This window comes from Seriola lalandi, unplaced genomic scaffold (assembly GCF_002814215.2).
Source record: "Seriola lalandi dorsalis isolate HSWRI2012SDOR001 ecotype SW California unplaced genomic scaffold, Sedor1 jcf7180002054896, whole genome shotgun sequence".
Lineage (NCBI taxonomy): Eukaryota > Metazoa > Chordata > Actinopteri > Carangiformes > Carangidae > Seriola > Seriola lalandi.
The window spans coordinates 249,528-268,545 of NW_019525448.1; the positions used below are offsets into that span (position 1 = coordinate 249,528).

The 19,018-nt window shown below is 41.8% G+C and overlaps 3 protein-coding genes across 6 annotated transcripts in view; 1 reads left to right on the forward strand and 2 right to left on the reverse strand.

Moving 5' to 3' along the window:
* LOC111672179 (protein bicaudal D homolog 2) overlaps nt 1–7,378 on the reverse strand; it is a 43,903-nt gene extending 36,525 nt beyond the window's left edge. For both annotated transcript variants that reach the window (XM_023429508.2, XM_023429507.2), the window contains exon 1: nt 6,842–7,378. In XM_023429508.2, the coding sequence (XP_023285276.1) occupies nt 6,842–7,081 (240 nt within the window). In that variant the 5' untranslated portion in view covers nt 7,082–7,378. The remainder of the gene's footprint in view (nt 1–6,841) is intronic.
* Nucleotides 7,379–9,310: 1,932 nt separating this feature from the next.
* Nucleotides 9,311–14,798, forward strand: ptpdc1b (protein tyrosine phosphatase domain containing 1b). Of its 2 annotated transcripts, none has more exons than XM_087180179.1 (10): nt 9,311–10,096; nt 10,527–10,703; nt 11,177–11,342; nt 11,522–11,602; nt 11,716–11,834; nt 11,912–12,049; nt 12,169–13,196; nt 13,645–13,827; nt 13,932–14,042; nt 14,160–14,798. In XM_087180179.1, exons 2-10 carry the CDS (start codon nt 10,658–10,660, stop codon nt 14,292–14,294), a joined length of 2,007 nt encoding a protein of 668 aa, XP_087036305.1. In that variant the 5' UTR covers nt 9,311–10,096; nt 10,527–10,657; the 3' UTR covers nt 14,295–14,798. The 2 variants fall into 2 exon arrangements, with proteins under 2 accessions (XP_087036305.1, XP_023285353.1); XM_023429585.2 differs by having other exon boundaries at nt 10,616–10,703.
* On the reverse strand, nt 14,370–18,490 carry fbxw12 (F-box and WD repeat domain containing 12). Of its 2 annotated transcripts, XM_023429587.2 has the most exons (10): nt 18,307–18,490; nt 18,176–18,213; nt 17,857–18,014; nt 17,663–17,787; nt 16,969–17,175; nt 16,717–16,881; nt 16,318–16,528; nt 15,412–15,593; nt 15,156–15,286; nt 14,370–14,931 (listed from the first exon to the last, which is right to left on the reverse strand). In XM_023429587.2, the coding sequence occupies exons 1-10, from the start codon at nt 18,406–18,408 to the stop codon at nt 14,832–14,834; spliced, it is 1,419 nt and encodes a 472-aa protein (XP_023285355.1). In that variant the 5' UTR covers nt 18,409–18,490; the 3' UTR covers nt 14,370–14,831. The 2 variants fall into 2 exon arrangements, with proteins under 2 accessions (XP_023285355.1, XP_023285354.1); XM_023429586.2 differs by having other exon boundaries at nt 17,663–18,014.
* Nucleotides 18,491–19,018: the final 528 nt, after the last annotated feature.

The following is a 19,018-nucleotide window of genomic DNA, read 5'->3' on the forward strand; positions in this document are numbered from 1 at the left end:
GGGTGGGGGCTCTGACTGATTTCAATAGACGAAAGAAGGAAGATTTGGTTGAACTTTGCTTAGACACTGTTAGAGCCCTTAAGGTTACCCATACCCAAGATTTATATCAAAACACAAACGTATAAATAGGCAATATGTTGGCCCACAATGACATGTTTCATATGTCATTCTGGGCTGATCAAGTGGCAGATAAGATAAGGAGGGTTTGTGGAGAATGTGATACATCCCACAGACTTGATATAAAGACTGTTAAAGGGATGGTGCAGGCAAGGTTCAGAGAAAACTTATAGTCTACCCACATGCCTAGCTGATTCATCAGTTTATGTAAGACACCAGAGTGTCAGTACAAATAAATATGTCCCTAGTTTGAACTGATTAAACTGACCTTAAAAGTAGTTAAGTAGTTACATAAGCCTACAACTGACTGGAGCATGTGTTTAAACAGACAATAGGAGTATCTATCTCATATATAATAAAGTTGTTTTTTTTTTTTCCAATACAGACTATACCCACAAAAAAAGTCCCAACAAATAATTGTAATCAAATTAATCCAAAAATAACACAGCCAAAAATAGCCTGTTTGTGTTGATAAAAGCAAAATAAAGTTTTAGGTTTAGGTTTAATCAGCTGGTGAAAGTGAAATATGCAAAGCAAGGGACACAATGAAACTATACAGGACAACTGGACATGTAGTAGAGTAGGGATAAGTAGCCATTGTGTTTCTTGTGCACACAATGGCTACTCACGTGAGTGCACACAGGCTTCTTTGTTGATGGATTTATAATAGTTTATCGTCGTTATGCAGTGTAGGAGAATGGAAACTGGAGAGTGGCCTATTGCCTGAGTGAACCATGTTGTATTGTCAGAGGCATACAGTCATGACTATGACCTCATCCCCTGCTTTTAGCCTGGGCTCCTGACTGATCTGGCCCTAGTCTTCAGTAATTGGATTACACGGCTACAATCATGACCCTGCTGGGCTGCCGTACCGCCTCTCTACATGCACTTTTGACTTCTCCGAATCTTTGACAGAAGTCTTTATATAGGTAATTTCAAAATGTGTAAATCTAACTATTTGTAATAGCTGTAACTGTTGGCTTTACAATATGTGGTATCAAGTACAGGAAATACCGAAAATCATCGATTTCATTGCTGTTCAACTATGTTTGGACAAACTTTATTTGGCTTACTTAACTTACTTACTTAATAACTTCACGCATATTTACTGTTGCCAGAGGGCAGAGTTTCTGAGACCTGTGACCTGATGACGCACACAAAATTAGATAATTACAGAACAGACACAATGCTGCTCTTCTATCAGTAAACAACAACTTCTGACAGGCAGTTTCATTAACAGATGTTAGTCATGCCAATAAGCTCCATACATACAACATGTACTGTATATACTGTATGTTCTTTCTACATCACCCCCTGCCTGTGCAGGACTTAACAGAGGCATGATTCTTGTCATTTAAACACACTTCACAAACACTCCACTCTTCAAACATGAAGCCCAAAAACATTTCGAGCAGGCCGAACAATTCACTAACTGAGTCCTGGAACACTTACACAGCCACCCACTTATGCTCCAGAGTAAATGTGGCCTCTACTTGAACCATGGATGGGTGCTGATGGTATTTTGTTTATCAGAGTTACGGACAAAAGCTCTTAAAATCATTACAGATTAGCAGTGGGCCACTATACCTAAAACTAGGCGGAATGAGTCTTTCATTACTTGGCAATACCATATGGCCGTCCTTCTGTGACATGGACGGCTACATTAGTCTCTGAGAGGGGATCTTGTGGATAGACAAGCAAGTCTGGACACTTTTGGAAAATCTTTGCAAAATGATTGCGTGAGTGATCTTGACAAATATTTGCACATCAATATCGAGGCTCAGATTCATATAGGAGGAGACAGCTCTCAGAACAGACTGCTAGGCTTGGCAGCCACCGGAGTAGGCTACTGGGCCAGGTGAGAGAGAACAGGGCAGTTTCCCAAGAGCACCTGACGGCCTCTGTGCAGCATTACCCCAAACTGTACCTACCTGTTCCCGGCTATGGAGGCTGATGAGTGTGGCCGGGCCTGGCAGACTCCCAGACCTCTGTAAGCCCTGTGCATAGCGGCTGGGATTCATCCTCTTAGGCCCAGAGGGTAGGGGATTTGGGACTTTATTTAGTGCCATTTAGAAAAGATTACCCCTTAACTGCAGTCTTGCCGTCCGCCAAAAGACATTATGAATAAAAGGGCTGATCAGAATACCCCAAACAATGCTGAAAGGTTTAGCCGATGCCAAGTAACAAATAGAGGCAACATCATAACTGAACACAGACAATCATTGAGTACGTTGTCTTGAACGATAAGTAATAAGGACTGGGAGTTTGTGATAAGCTACATGAATGGCTGAAGTAAGAAAAAAAAAAAAAGATTATGAGAGTGAGAGAGGGGCAGCTGTCAATGAAATGTGGCCCAGTGTGGCAATGCTAATATTTGAGCCAGACTTTATTTATGACTCCTCATATACACGACCAGATGGGTTTTGTGTCCTCCTTGTATTTTCAACTGACGTCCAATCAGCATCCAACCCATTTAACACCACAGAAAGGGCTTAGAGTCACACCAGATATCTTTGTTTAAGGACATTGGGATATATCCTTTAGTGATCTGCCATTTCAAAAGGGACAAAAGTGACCAATCCTTTCATATGTAACCACAATGGGACACCTCTCTCACTCTCTCCTTTGTCATACACTGTGTTCTGCTGGCGTTTAACCCTCTCTTCATCTGTGACACCCAAGACCTGTTAACCCCAGTGGACTCAAACACACAAAGGGCCAGGTTTTACTGAGCTTAACAATATTTAGGGTTTTGATTGTCTGGTTGAATTCCACAACACAGTACACAGCTGCAGCTACACTGATAGGAAAGCTGCAGGGGAGGAAACAGTGTCTGTGGGTAACTGAATGACTTCAGTGTGGTCGCTGACAATCGTCACAAGTGCAACAAGGACCCTAGGAGCTTTGGGGCTTTTGTTAAAATGCCGTTGTCTAAGTGTCGGTAAAAGAAAGGACCAGTATCAGATAAAATAAATAAGTGAGTACAGTGAGATGCTCTATGGGTCCTTGGATAGAAGATGATCTCTTCTTCGACATCTTATTACATTCACACAGAGTTAAGAAAGGCAGAGGGGCTAAACATCGAGCCCAGCACAGACATCAAAACCTCTCAAGGTCTCCATACAGGCACAGACTATACGCACTTCCCTCAGAAGTGCATTGACTGTTGGAGGTGTGGCACATGATTTCATCTGTGGGTGACCTAACTTAAGGATATCAACAACAGCCGAGGGAACACCACCTCACGCTCTTACACTGCTACAGTGTAGTATAATGGCATTAGCTACTTTTACCTTGCTCTGCAATCTGTGCGACAACTGGGTAAAAGTCAACACAGCCTAATGGTATCTTTCATTGGCGGCCAGGCGTGCAAGGGCGCCTTTATCAGAGCACGGCTTGAAGAGCAAGCAGTTTATTATGTAGAAATCAGATGTTGACTTAAAGATAAAATATAATGAATGAGAAGCTGTAAAATCATAATACATGACCAGGCAAGTGGACATACTAAATCTTAGCAGTGTTACAGTCCAGGTCTCTGGGAAGTAGCACAGGTGGAGAGGGCCAAGTGACTCATATTCACTTCTCTGTCAGGCTAGCACAGTGGAGCGATAGAGGGAGAAGATTGATAATGTTAAGGGGGAAATCAACATACTCATAGCAGTAACCCTGGTGACAGATGTTAATATACAGGAAAGATAATACATGAGAGAATCATTTTGTGGTTGTACGGCCATAAAGTCAAGGACAAATGGGGCTGGCACTGTCCCAGATGCATGCGGACCAAATATATGACAAATATAGATGTATTATACATATAAATACGATATCTACACAAACAGACAGGAACGTCCTATGAATACCATTAACCAATGAATGGTTACTTCCAGCAATTTACCATGTGCATATACACTATTATAACCAGCTGCGTGCATACTCAGAAAGCAGCACCTGCTGGGGAAGCAGCATGGCTGTTCCAATTCAGGCACAGAGCTGTGAGGTTACTAAGCAACAGCAGTGCATTCCTCCATCTTCCTGCCTCAAGAGTGTTGTATATGTGGGGGTGTGTTTGAGTGTGAAAATCTGTGTCCTGCCCGAGGGGAGGTGAGGATTGGCCAAATGGCAGGGGAAGTTTGCCCCACTGTCATGATGATTTCTGATCGATTGTCTCTGTCCAAACTGCGACAAAAGAGTAGTATCTGGGCATGATGAATACACATAAATCTGAACTATTTTCTATTGTGTTGTGTTTGTGGATGCCAATAAGTGAAGGGACAGGTTTGTGGTCACTGGAGAGGTTCCTGTGTTGAGCTACTCTGTAAATCTCCCAGACAATCCCATTCCAGTCTGTCCAAGTCCTCGAAAAGAAAAGAAACTCCTAAACATTGCTGCCAATTGTGTAAATAGTAGCCATGTACGTAAGACAACATGGCATTTGGACCTGACCAAACAAATATCTGTCTAGTGTGCTTTGACAACAGCTGCAGGCAAAAGTCACACTCGACAGTTTGACCCTCCTACTCCAAAACATCCCCCCAACAATCAGAGAAAGAATGTGACGCTGATTAATGTGACATTTGTCTTGTCATGATATCTTGAATTATAAGTTTGGATTTTCAAGTGGAAACCGTCCACTGAGATAAGCTTTCAGCCCCTGCTGCGAAAGTAGCTTATCTTGTGTTTGCTTCCCCTTACCGACTGTTCCCTATAGACAATAAAGAGGAAGTGCAGTGGGATGTCAGAAGAATGTGTTTGTATTTCTCTTGTGATAGCATCACTTCTGCCCTTCATACAGAGGCTGGGCTAGAGGGGCAGGGGGGATGGGTAGAAGGATAAAGGACCATAGTTATGGTCTTTCAAACGTTAACATCTGATCAGTGATCTACAGCCAGCATAACCCAAGCTTAAGACCAAAGAAAGAACCTCTGCCACAGCAAAACAATCGAGTTTATTGCCCAACCAGATGGATGTTTGTGCCCCCATTATGACACAGAAAGAAAGATCAGACACAATTCAGGAGTCCTAACAGACACACCACGAGAGCTTCTTTTTTTAAACAAGCATATTTTGAAAAATGAAAAAGAAATCTCCAGAAAATTCCCCTGCTTCTTTTTATTCGCTTTTTGTTTGCTGCCATGGCGACTCTTTCAAACCGTTTCCAGTCTGTTTCATCTATTCAGAGCTTTTTGCTGTCATTCCTCTGTGGCAGAGCTTGGCCTCCTTGCCAAAGACATGCATGGGAATTTAAGCAGGAGTTGCTGAGACAGCCCTGAGACCTCCTCCTCTCTGCAATAGCAACCACTAGAGAGGGAGGGAGAGAGAGAGAGAGGAGAGAGAGAGAGAGACAGGGCCACTGGAAGGCAGACAGAGAGAAGAGGGAAAAGCAGAGAGCTGGAAACCTCTCTGTTTGTGTCTCTCCCCTGAAAAGCACAAAACCCAAAGGGATTGATGAGCAGTTTTCTGGCAGGACAAGAAGGGGTTTACCATGAGGTAAGCTTTGTCAGCTATTGGTTGCCTGGCCTTGTGGAAGGACACAGGAAGAACCCATATCTCAAAGGAGGATGTGAGCAACCATGAACAAGCCTGTGTCAAAGCGGGAACTGTGGGCACAGAAGGAGTCAGGGCCCTTAGCCGTTTGGCGGGACTGTCTGCCTATAACGTCACTCTGAAGCAATACTTCTCTCCATATAAATCATGACACACTGACAAACTGCTGCTCTAGGGAAGAAAGTTTCACAGTGTGACACAACAGTAGGGAATAAGTGCGGACACTGCTCAGAAAAACAGACACATCCTTTATCTGACTCTCTAGCCCAGCTTGAACCGTCACTCTCAACATTCTTTCCATTCCCAAAGGGTCAACTCGTCTGTTTTTCCACTGCAAGTTGTTCATCCCTCTCTCTTCTGAGCGGGAAGGTTCAAAAATTCAAACCTACTCCCGCCCACTTTCAACTAAACCAGTAATTCTTGTTCATATAGGAGGGCCTGTCTGAGCTGAGTGACACATTGACAAGATATGTAATGCCCATCAAACATACACAAGAGTTGGTTTTCAAGGTGAACTCAACATGTAAATGTCATTTTTAAAAGTCAGAATAACAGAATTAGATTAAAAAAACAAAACAAACAAACAAACACAGGATACCAGTGAATGACTCAGATCTCTTTTTATGTCCCATATCAAACATGAACAGAGAAGTATTGCAGATCACTGTCTGTAATAATGGTCATATCTGTACAGTTGGCAGATCTACTCCTGATTAAGACATTACAGAAGAGGGGGGGGGGGAGACACACCAGGCCTAGACTGGCTGTGAGTCAGACAGGAATGTCTTGAAGAAGGGGCCATGAGAGATGTATAAATAAATAAAAGGTGGAAGTGCAATGGGGGGGACACCGTGCCTAACGAGATGTGCGGTGGGGGAGCAGCCTACAGAGGCAGCATCCTCATCTCACAGTTTTGACCTTGCAGAATGAGAGGCAGAGGGATGTTTTATGGCGGACGCTTGTCAAATGTCACAGCAAACCAAGTCCCTATCTAGTATATTGTATTGATGAAAGGGAACAGATACAATAAATATGGCAAGGGCAATGAAACTCATTATTCATCATCTAAAATAGGTATACCTTCCAAAATGCACATAAGGTTTATGGTTTTAGGGCTGATACGTAGGGCCTATAAATCCTAGATGATATTATAATTTCTGTGATTTTATACACAGCCTACCTCTTTCAGCTGGTCGACCTCCTGTCTCACGGCCTCGTACTCGATCTCCAGGTCATCGTACTGCTGTTTGAGCTGCTGCTTCTCCTCCAGCACCGCCAGCCCGTACTCTGCCGCCTGGATCTTCTCGTTCGTGGTCTCACTCAGCTCCCGGGAGAGACGCTCGATCTCAGCCCGCATCCACTCCGGCCCGGCCTCCAGCAACCGCATAGCGTCGGGGTATCCCTGCTCTTCCACGGACATAGTCGGTACCGGCGACGATCAACCAACGTAAGCCAGCTGATCTGCAACAAGGGGGATGTTGGGGCGTCTTCAAGCGGTGTAACCTTGAAGAAGAAGCTGTTGCTCAAATTCGTCTGTATTTAAATTGCATGATTGTTACGCTTGCGTTTCTCGTAGCCGGTCTTGTTTCTTTGGTCATGTAGATGAGTGTGATCAATTATCTCCGACGGGGGAGCTCGCCGTTTTCTCTTATTAATGCTCCATCGCAGAGGTCCTGCGTTTCCTTCTCCTCTCCCCCGGCTTGTCGGAGCGATAGCGCCGGAGCAGGAGTACCAACTGCCAAGACAAGAGACAGGATATACAATTTCTCGTTCTTATTTTCAAAATAAAACGCTTGTCAACGAAAATTGGTGCCAGAACATGCGAGGATGCAGGTTTATTTTGTCTTATTTACGTAACGAAATGTGAACACTAGGGAAGGTGGAGGGAATATATGTACTGTGTTAAAAGGAATTGATATTTTCAAAAAATATCTAAACGTATTTATTTTATTTTGAAAGTGAATTCGCACCTTTTCCGGTAGTTTCATGCTATGGACACCGGCTTGTTTGAAACAGCTGAACGGTCCGTTTGTACCTACGCAACCAGCTGGGGCAGCTCCTACAAAGCGGCAGTGCTTTTTGGGAAATGTAGTATTTGTATTACTGGCAGTCATTGACAGTGGTCTACTGATACCATGAAAAGAACTCATTTCCCATTAGGCTTTGTGTATTTGCTTATGTGGAGCACGGAAATCACTGTCCGACCGGTTTGTTGTCATAGAAGTAGAACGAACAGACAGGCTAACGGCGCCTCTGAAGCAGTTGCCACTTGTATATCTGCTGCCATCTGTCGGAAAAATTAATGAATTCATCTTCTCAGATAAATGCATTTCTACTGGTATTCATGCATTTTGCTTGCTATCTTGGTCGCTATTAGCATCACTATTTGAAAAGACTGAGGCATTATGGAAATTATTTAAGGGTATATTCTAAAATGAATATATATTTACGTATTTAAGTATTTTGGAAACGTGTTGAAGTGTGAAATAGGATGCACTGTTAAAGAAATAACTCCCTAACATTTAACAACAACAAGTAAATGAAATTAGCTCCACCTTGACCAGCTAAAGCATAAAAATGCTGATTTATCTAGATCCCCAATTGTCACTTGGTTGTAACAATGGCCTCTTGTCCTGGGGCCACAATTAATGCATTAACCATTCAGAAATATATATAACTGTCAGAGGAGCCTTTTTCCTAAATAAAAATAACTTTTGATACTTAAAGTCAATTTTCTTACTTCTCTACTCTTACTCAAATAAGATTTTGCATGCAAAACTTTCACTCATAATGGAGTATTTTACAATCTGGTATTGCTTCTGCAGATATCCTGCTTTCCTGACTATGACTATGACACAGCTGGTTTCCTCATAGCTGTCTGGGTGAATTTTGTATGTGAACTTGAAGAATATGGACTTAAGGCTTAAAGATAACTATTATTTTTATGGTTACAGATAAGAGTGTCTTCACCTTGCAGATTAAATCTAAAGAATCACACACCTGTTTGATGGTCCAGAGGTGCAAAACATTTCAGACAACACATTTAGACAACAGAAAACACAACATTTCACAAAATGGAAAAGGTAGTCACAAACTACTTCTTAATTCTTGACATCTAATCCTTAACACTATCAGAGCCTCATCAGAACTAGAATTAGATATTAACGTGTCATTGTGATATCTGTATTCTTTATATGTTTCACAAAATGTTGACCTTAATTTGGTTTTCTGTTTCACAATGTACCTTTACTCTTGTTCAGAATCATATGCCAGCATCCTATTGCTGACTCTTTAGTCTGTGCTCCTCTGTGTTTCTCACAATAAGACTGGTAAAATATGCCATAAAATCACATGCCTGTGATTTACTCTGGGTCTTATCTCATTTACATTCACCACATGCCATGCATTTAGCTTTGTAGTTTTGTGCTGACTGAATGTTTTGTCTCTCTCCCTCTGTTCCTTTTATCATGTTTGCTGATTGTCTGAGCAGAACAATCTAAGCCTATACCCTTTTCACTGCCTATTTCTGACATCTAAAAAGGTGTACAGCATTGCTTTGCTTTGGGATTATTGGCTTTTAAGTCTCTCCAAATGCTGTACTTCATAAACTGATCTCTCCCTGGTAACCTAAACCTAACCAGCTTTAGCAAGGTGCAAGGTAAGCCAATCAAATTTTATCTACTTGCTATGTCACTGAGGCCCCACTATTTGTAGCAGCAGGGTAGAAGAGTGAAGTAAAGTGTGTGAAAAATCCCCTGATCCTCTCATGACAAAAAGCTCAAATCTGTTTGTGCTTATTCACAACAAGAGGCATGAATAGAATCAATAAAGTCAATATGATGAAAATCAGTTCAGGTGATTAGTTGGTCAGATGTTGACTGATGTCAATTTGTGCATTAACAAACAGAATATATTGTCAATCATTGTATCTCATAACAGTCCAGAAGAAGTCAGTGGTGATGTGGTTATAGTATAAGTTTTTGTTGAGGAGTGGGTGCTCTATTTTATACCCGTAGAGTAATGAGATTAGTAGCCTAATCCAGGAGGAGTCAGAAATAGCACTACACCCCCCCTAAGAGCAGAAGGAGGAACCTGTGCATGGAGACATTTACAAAGGACACAATTTGTGCAACTTTTTTTTAACACATTCTTGAGGTTAATTAAATCTCATACTTGATCCGTCATCCTGGTAAGACAGATGGCTTTCCACCAAGGAGCTCAAAGGATACGTGCATCGTCCCACCCAGCTTCACAGAGATAATCTGAGACGAATCAAATCAAGCGAGGCCACAGGATTGACTTTCCACAGAGCTAGAGAGGGAAAAAGACAACGTCAGAGCTGTTGAAGCTGATGTCAGAAATATTGGCAACTGCAGCTGTGAGCCATTTGTGTTCTGAGATGGCGGTCACAAACATCTCGTCTCACTTCATACAGGTAAATCCATGTTTTTTTAAATTTAATTCATTTGATTTTGTTGTATTTTTCGTTAGATTAGCTGTATTTCTTTCCTTGCTAGCTAATTCAAAGTTGATTACTTTGCACATTACGGGAGTGACCATTAATTTTGTACTGTGATGAGGTACTGAGATAAAAACTATCAGCTAAGAATAGCAGATACCCAATCCCTTAAAATGGATTATGTCTGCTTTACATGTGCCTGAATATGATTTATGATGTCGATCCTGGATCAAACTGTGTATTTGAAAGTGATTCTGTGTCTAACTTGTCTTGTCCTGTAGTAAATGTATTGGTCACAAGGTTTCAAACTAAAAAACAAAAAATTTAATGTAGAGGACTGTTTTTTTTATGAATGGCAGTTTCCATTCTTAGAAATTGGTTATAGTTATGCGGTGCTGTGTTTCAGGCATAAAGAAAATCCATCTGCACCAATTGTTTCCAGAAAGCATATGAAAGTATATGACATGGCGTAACATGGCAGAAATGTGTGTCCAGGCTCTGCTATGACTGTGGATGTCAATCTGAGTGACTGTTCATATGGCACTCCATGCAAACACAAGAGGTGGAGCTCTGATGGAATACCGTAAGTAAGATTGGTAAAGACAGATCTGTAAAATGTATCTGTTAATGACTAATGGTTAGCTACAACCATGTACCTACAAGTTCATATTTCTCCAAAATGCAATTTTAAAATGTATTTCAAATATGCCAAAAGAGTAGCTATTTTTACAGTAATGCCCTGATGACAGCCTTGCAATGCCAGACAAGGATTAGACACCTCTAAGTGAGCACTCGCCACTGATGATCTTAATTATTTAGGCTTTACACACCAACCTGCATTTGATATTGTCTTTGTGCTGCACTACAGTTTAACAGTATTTTACATGTTTACACTGCTGAATAACCACAACTCTAACAGCTCCAATTAAAATTTTTGAGAATAAATTAAATACAATAAAAATGTCATCAATTATATTGCTTACAATTTTAAATTAAAGACTAATTTGTGTAATCAGATTGTTCTTCCTTTCTTTCCCCCTATAATAACAATGACAGTCAGAGCTCCCAGGGCGAAGTACACAATTGTGGGAGAAGCTATACGTTATGTCATCCCAGGACATATGCAATGTACAATCGGCTGTGGAGGTCAAGCCTGCAAGTATGACAACCCGAGTTATTGGAGTGATGACCAACAGGCTATAAAAGGCCTCTACTCATCCTGGTACACCTGTTTGTTCTACTTAAGTAGTTGTGATAGTAGAACAAAACATAACAAATTTCTTTTTCCGTCAGATGGGGGTTTTTTAATATTTTTTCTGAAGCCATGTGAGTTGGACAAAAAAAAAAAAATCAATTACTATGTACTTTACATCCCACTAACTTTCTCTTCTGTTATTTTAGGGTTACTGATCATCTTCTCGCTATGTCCAGACCCTCGACAGAACTCATTGACAAATATAACATTATTGATCAATTCACAAGGTATATACAACTTTGTTTGATTTAATCTCAGCAGCTTCCTGACTATGAACACCGTCCCTGGAGATGACAATGACTAAGTGTACATGCCTCTCTTTGTGTCTGTGTGTGTCAAGGAATGGTATTAAAACAGTAATCAACCTACAGATACCTGGTGAACATGCCAGCTGTGGAAACCCTCTGGAGCCAGAAAGCGGCTTCTCATACCGCCCAGAGGTCTTCATGGAAAACAACAGTAAGTGATTTATGCAATAATTCTTTGTAGATCTCTAGTATTGCACAAGTGTAACTGAAAGCATTTTACCACGACAGTTTATTTCTACAATTTCGGCTGGAGCGACTATGGAGTGGCCAATCTCACCACTGTGCTGGATATGGTGAAGGTCATGTCCTTCGCACTGCAGGAGGGAAAGATAGCAGTTCACTGTCACGCTGGTCTTGGCAGAACAGGTAGATTTAGAATTAATGGTGTACTAAGAGTTTTAGACTATTCAAGACACACTGATATTATATCACTGATATCACATACTGATATTTCAGCTGCACAATCTGTCTGTTCTTCCCCGCAGGTGTGCTGTTAGCATCTTTCTTGGCCTTTGCTACCAGGATGACTGCTAACCAGGCTATTGTATATGTACGTGCTAAACGCCCTGGTTCAATCCAAACCCGAGGTCAGCTGCGTTGTGTCAGAGAGTTTGTCCAGTTCCTTGCCCCTTTGAGGAGTGTGTTTTCCTGTGCTGAGCCTCGATTCAACCCAGTCACGCTTTCCCAGTACCTGAACCGCCAGAGACACATACTGCATGGCTATGAGAGGAAGGAGCTGAGGTACCTGCCAAAGATTGTCCAGCTAGTGTCTAGACTGCTGTTGGACATTGCAGATAATCGACAGGTGATCGAGGAGGACATTCTGGAGGCCCCTGATATTCACGACATAGAGATGACTCTCAGTGTCATTGAGAAACTGGGCCCTGAAATGTTTTCAAAGCAGCCCCGCTTACCAGGTACGCTCACCTTACCCAGACATTTCAACGAGCCACCCATCTTCTACCACCGCAAAAGTCTGAGCTACAGTGAGTCCGACTTGAGACGACTGGGCTCAAAGCTCAATCTCCTCACGCAACCTCTCGGATCCCTGTCCCAGAGTAATGTTGAAATGACTATTTCCCCATCTGAGGTCACTCTCCCTACATCCAAGCGTCAAGGTTCGACTAGCAACACATCTGACATCTCACACAGCTCAACAGGTTCGCTGTGGAAAGTCAAGAATGATGAAAACTATAAAGATGGAGTTATTTTGCTGAAGAAAGTGAAGCAAAAAACCATCCAACGTAGTGAGTCCATGGGGAAATATGAAGCTACCAAAAAGGGTAGCATGTTGTCCAGATGGAAGGAAGAGCAGAGGGAAGAGTTAGCTCTGAATGTAATGAAATCTCAAGGTAGAGGTGAGGATCAGTCAGAGAAGTCAGAGGTGCCCTTTATCACCCTGCAGTCAGAGTTGTCCCTGGATGCAAGGAGGTTGCTAGTGGCACAGGCCCTGGCAGTGGACCTTTTTCTTGAAGGGGAAGATGAGCACAAGAACAAAGTCTTTTCTTGGCAGGTAACTGACCCATACAGTAGCGTAGTTGTAGAAATGGACACCATGCATGTAGGAATGTATCAGAAACTATGCAATGCTTAGAATCTATCCACCACAAAGAATGATGTTATGCTAAAATGTTAGTTACGTTACCTGTAATGCATCGATCCAAGGCCAAAATGTACAATCCACACCCTGACATGACATTTTGAGTTGGTCATTTGAGTTTTTCCTACATGACAAACAACAATATTACCTTCCTTAATTACAGGTAAAGAACAGCAACACATCCCCTAACCCACACATACAGATCCGTAAAGTGACTGGTACAACAAATATAAATTCATTAATGCAAGTGTTCTACCTTTATTGGTAGCATTAAACAAGACCATCCCCCCCCACCCCCCCCTGTCTCCCTCTATGCCTCACATAGAGGGAGACAGGCTCTAAAATGACTGAATGTGTGCAGGCAGAGCTGAACCAAGGCGGTGCGTGGGAAAGGCTGTGTATGGAGCGAGATCCCTTCATCCTCTCTGGGCTCATGTGGGCATGGTTGGAGCAGCTTAAAGAGCCAGTCATCTCCATTCAGGATGTCAAAGCCCTGAGCCCCAACAACACTGATGCTCAAACTGCCCTCAATACACTTGACCAGGTCAGAGGTTACTCTGTGCTGATCCACATTTGAAACAACGAAGTACTAAGACAATGAACCGTAAATTTGTTTTTACCTTTCCTCTCCTTGTCACCTCTTCTCAGGCTCCTAGAGAAACATTAACCTGCATACTAGATTGTATGGCTCATATGCTGACGTTACCGGAAGACATTGAAAATGCATTCCTGAATCGCACTATCAAGGCTTTCACCTGGGTAAGAAAAACAACACATCAAATTATTTGCACTTAATTTCAACAATTAAATTGATCTCCTCATCACTGGTTTTGTTTCAACAACTTAAAGAATCTTGTTTGGTTTTTTTTGGAACAGATGGAAAATGACTCAGAGGATGGGAGCAAAGTGTACGAGTCCATGACTCCAGTCCTAAGGTGCATCCTACAGCACATGAAATGCATAGCCATCGAAGCAGATGAGGGGCTTATGTCTCCGTTCTCTTTAGCATAGGAGCTCCCAGTCATGTACGTACGTGTGGTGCTCTGCACGACCCTCCATGTGGAGGCATGAAAGAGGAAAGGATGCTTTTGTGCCTTCTGACAAAATTATTTAATAACTAATTTGTCAATGTGGGTTAAGTATAAAAATGTATGGCATGTAGTTTATTTCCACTAATACATCACTAACTTGCCTCAGTATTATTTTACCTGAGTAGTGAGTGGAGGCAACATATTGAAGAACAGGCCACCAGCATATTTTTTGCAATACATTATGCCTTAAATCTGGTTACATTCAACACTACCTCAGCTCCAAAAGCGTAGTTATAGAGTATTTTCTCAACAAGCACATTGCATCACACAGTGTATCAATGCCTTTCCTGTCCCATCTATATTATATGTTACATTCTCGTTTTTGTAAACACAGAGCTACCAAAGAAACATCATAATGTAAGTACACAGTATATGACAAACAGTAAAAGCAAATGTTCCTCCTTCCAGTGGGGTTTGTAAACTGCGTGCTGGCACTTTTTTTCTGCGGCAGAGATGCTCAGCAGGTGAAAACATAAGCTTTTAAGACGTCTTTCCCATCTTTCCCTTCTACTGAGGCCACAATACTGGTGTAGTCACAGGCAACGTGAGTGAACCCTCTAGAACACAGGGCACAAAGCATAAAGTCACAAGATCAGTAAATGAAAGGAACATAAAAATGCAAAGGTGCGAATATCAGGTGGTATTTACATCATGTCAAATTCAGTGAAAATACCTGTGTTCAGGCTGCTCTAATGAGATGCATTATGGGCATACTATTGACGCTAACTTGGCTGCTGTTGATAACAACAGACACATACTAATATGTCACAGCATACAGTACCTGGACATTGTGTGAGAGCCTCCCAGTAAGTGGTATCTGCTCTCCAGAGTCAACCCACTGTCTCTGTCATTTTTCCATGTCAGCACTCGTAAGGAAAGGTCCTGAGATGCTGTCACCACACGAAAGCTATCCTGTCAATGTGAAGGCACACACAAAAAACTAAAAAAACACAGAGGGTGTATTGTACTGTATGGAACAAAGAATTTCAACAGGTAAACGGATATTTCTTTGAAAACCAGATGAGAAAACAGCCTACCAAACACATAGAGGAGATAGGCATGGTATGCTCATTAAAGCTAGCCAGCAGGGTTCCTTTCAGAGAGTAGACCCACAGCTCCTGGTCAGCTGACAGCACTAAGCAGTCGCTGTCCTTGGCCTCCAGGAGGATGTGTGAGGACCTGGTGTTCAGTGTCAAGGGAAAGGACTCCACCTGCTGGACTAATATGAGAAGAAATTCAAAATAAGACCAACACAAGCCAAACTTTTAAGGAAAGAAATCCATCTTCAAACTGTGTTCAAGGAAGTATTCTGTGATGGTGAGTTGTTATTTACATATTTGAGGAACCAAGGTTCGCTTAACTTCCATCTAATTCAATTTCTTACATTTCCCAGAATGGCCTTTTGAAAACAGAAAGCAGGTGTGAACTTGTTGCATTCATCTGGGGTTTAATCATGTATGTCAAAATAGCAATAACCAGAGTAAGGGTGGCTGGTTTGCCAGCTGAGAAAACCCTTGCCACGTATTCAATAAGTTTCTTTTCTGTTTTTTTCCCTCTTTTTTAATGAATTTCACTATGTGTCTGTTGGACATCACCGAATAATACTGAGTCCAGAATCAAGCCCTTGCTCTCTAATTTTGAGGAGCTGACACTAACACTGATATTTAAAATAGGCGAAAGTCTTTATTTTATTAAACGCTATTGTAAATAGAGTCTTCTATCAGAAATATCTTGAAGTGATAGCATGTCAGTCATCCACCAGAAAAAAAGTAAAACAGATCACATTGAGCCGTGTCTGTACGAGCTCAGCAGTGTCTGTGGTTAAAAGTGAGTTTTACTAGGATGATTCAGCAGCCAACTGTTATCATTCAATGGCTATTATGAGATTCAGTGTCAGACCTAAAGCATATTACCATTCAATCTACACATATCTCTGTCCTCACCCTGGATCTCTGACTTGTACTTAGTTTTTTTAATGCTGACATCGAAGACAGTGAGGGCTTTGTTGTTTGAGCGCTCCTTGTAGTGGATGATGGCCAGTCTGGCAGGCTGGGTGGGTATGAAGACAGCAGCCTGGCACCCAGTGACTGGCAGAGACTGGCACAGAGGATCTTCGTCCTCAGACGAAGAGGTCAAACTCTCGGTGTAAATCACCTGGTAACAAACCAAACAACAGAAATCTACAAAACGTGTATTAATGCTTCATTGTTCTTATCCATGAACACTTATTTTCCCGCTGTGTCATGTGGACAGAGGTAATGTGGTAAAAGAAAATGCACAAGAACAGACCAGGGCAGGAAAAACAAACATGAAACCAGACTGTCAAAGACAACATGAAATACCTTTGGACTTAAATCATCATGGTCCTTGGTTCCAGCTGCGATCCATTTTTTGTCAGGTGAAACTAGGAGTATGTTTACTTTAAAGGTGTCACACACCATCATGCTGGTCGTTTTAGTCAAAGCTGAATCAGCTAGTGTACACAGAGATCCCTGACTGGTCCCAACCTGGAAGAAAATATATTGAAAAGCACGTGTTACTTTCTTTTATATTACTTTAAGGTTTACACAACAGGAAATACTGAGGTTACTTACAGTGAGAAACCAATTGTTGTTGATGTTGTACTGGACTAATGTACAGCCTGGAGATGCTGTGGAAAATGAGGCCACCTCCTGGCCAGTCTGGATCTGCCAGGTCTTAATGAGGCCTGTGGAGTCTGCTGTGATCACAACCTCGTGCTGTTCATCACTTACAATCTCTGTCAAAGGACTCTGCACAGGACTGCACCACAGAAGCTCACCCTGAGAGAACAAAAACTGCCACATCAGGTAAATGCCTTTATTGGAGTGGTCTGCAACCTTCAGCCAAGCAGGGAGAAACTACTGGAGAAAGTTTGTTCCAATAAGTGTTTAGCTGGAATGAAACCTGCATACATGTGGCTTGGAGCAGCAAATATCAGTTTAATAGATAAAAGGCGTGAACGCATATGATGCCCACATTCAAACACTTTCACTTCTGGCTTTACTTTGTGGCATCTGATATATGGACTGATAAGGACTGACAGCATATAACACGTATTGTTGAATTTTACATAAAAGTCCAATTTAAGTCATATGAAAAACAAATTTCAAAATCAACATAAATCAATGTTCATTAAATTCATTTTAAGTCCATAATCAATCTTTAATCTAACTCTGCCTCCAAACAAGAAAACATTTTGCATTTCCAGAAATACTGTTAACATGATTACTGGGCATGCACGATGATGTTGAGGGGTGTTACACTGACATTTTGGATGTTCCATGCTCGAACTGTCCCATCAGTGGAGGCGCTGCAGACTGTGGCACTGCTGTTCCAGAGGTCAGGATGCTGGGCTGAACTCCCCTGCAGGTACACCAACCCCACCACCCTGCCTGATGGACAATGCACATGTGGGATGGGATGAGAAACATAGGGGAGAGAGAGAGAAAGAGAAAGCATACCTGTGTGTCCTCTAAGGCTTTTGCAGGTGTAACCTCCTGAACGCCCTGACGTCATCTTCATCTCTATGTGGCATCGTCGCAGGAAGTAGCTCTTCCATGAGAGTCTCTCCCCCAGCACAGCAAGATTACAGAAGCTCCAGCGCTGCAGACACAGCCTCCTGAGGGGAAACACAGATTTGATGTTTGAGTTGAACTCGGGGGATCAACTGCTCCATCATCCTATTACAGCAAATTTTATTATTCACGAGTGCATCGTCCCGCCTACTTTATGGATTTATTGACGCTGGAGAGGACAGAAATGAAAGTGAAGATAACTCACCTCCATAACCAAGGAGTGTCTGCTGCTTCATGCCAATCCTGCAAATATTCATTTATGATCAGACACAACAGACAATTTTCCTTAATAACAGGCTGACTTTGGGCTACTTCCGCAAGTTGGACACTCCTTACCTTACACACATGTGAGGCAATGACTAAATCGTCCTCGGTTATGAATGTGAAAATATGAATAAGACAATCACCGATCAAGTAATGCGGGTGGTGGGGGTCCATACTGGCATCAATAATCTTCCACCCACTCACCAATAACCTCCATACAGTGGATCAGCTGTCTATGGGCCGTGTCAAGTTTGGCCAAGCTACGGAAAGAATACAGGGACAAAGCGAAGTGATTTGTTTAGCTGTTTTTTCTGCCTGGAAGGCCCCGTTTGCTCCACCAGATGTCGCCATAATAAAAGGTAGGTAATCCAGAGCGTGTGCCGGCACAGAGGCGCACTACAGGTAGCGCGCACCAGATCCATTCATATTCACATTATAAAAGTGAGAAGAGGATGAATTCTTCTTTTGAATATAAAAAAACAACTAAAATATCATAAATGCATGTATTAAATTTCATAATTGTGATTTAACCTCATGCAAACTCGGAGAGTGGGGAGACTATTCTTCAGTTTGAGTCCTTTTTTTGAGGGAATAATTCATTAAATCAAAAAAAAAATCTATGCATTTTACTTGTCTTGGTTTAAGATTATATCTGCATTTATTTTTGCTTTTATTCTTTTTGGCAATTGTGGAAAAATATTGCTAATTTTATTGATGCAAACTTGGTAAAAATCTCCTTAAAATATAAATGAATGGTGACTTTAATCTGAGCCCTGACCCACTT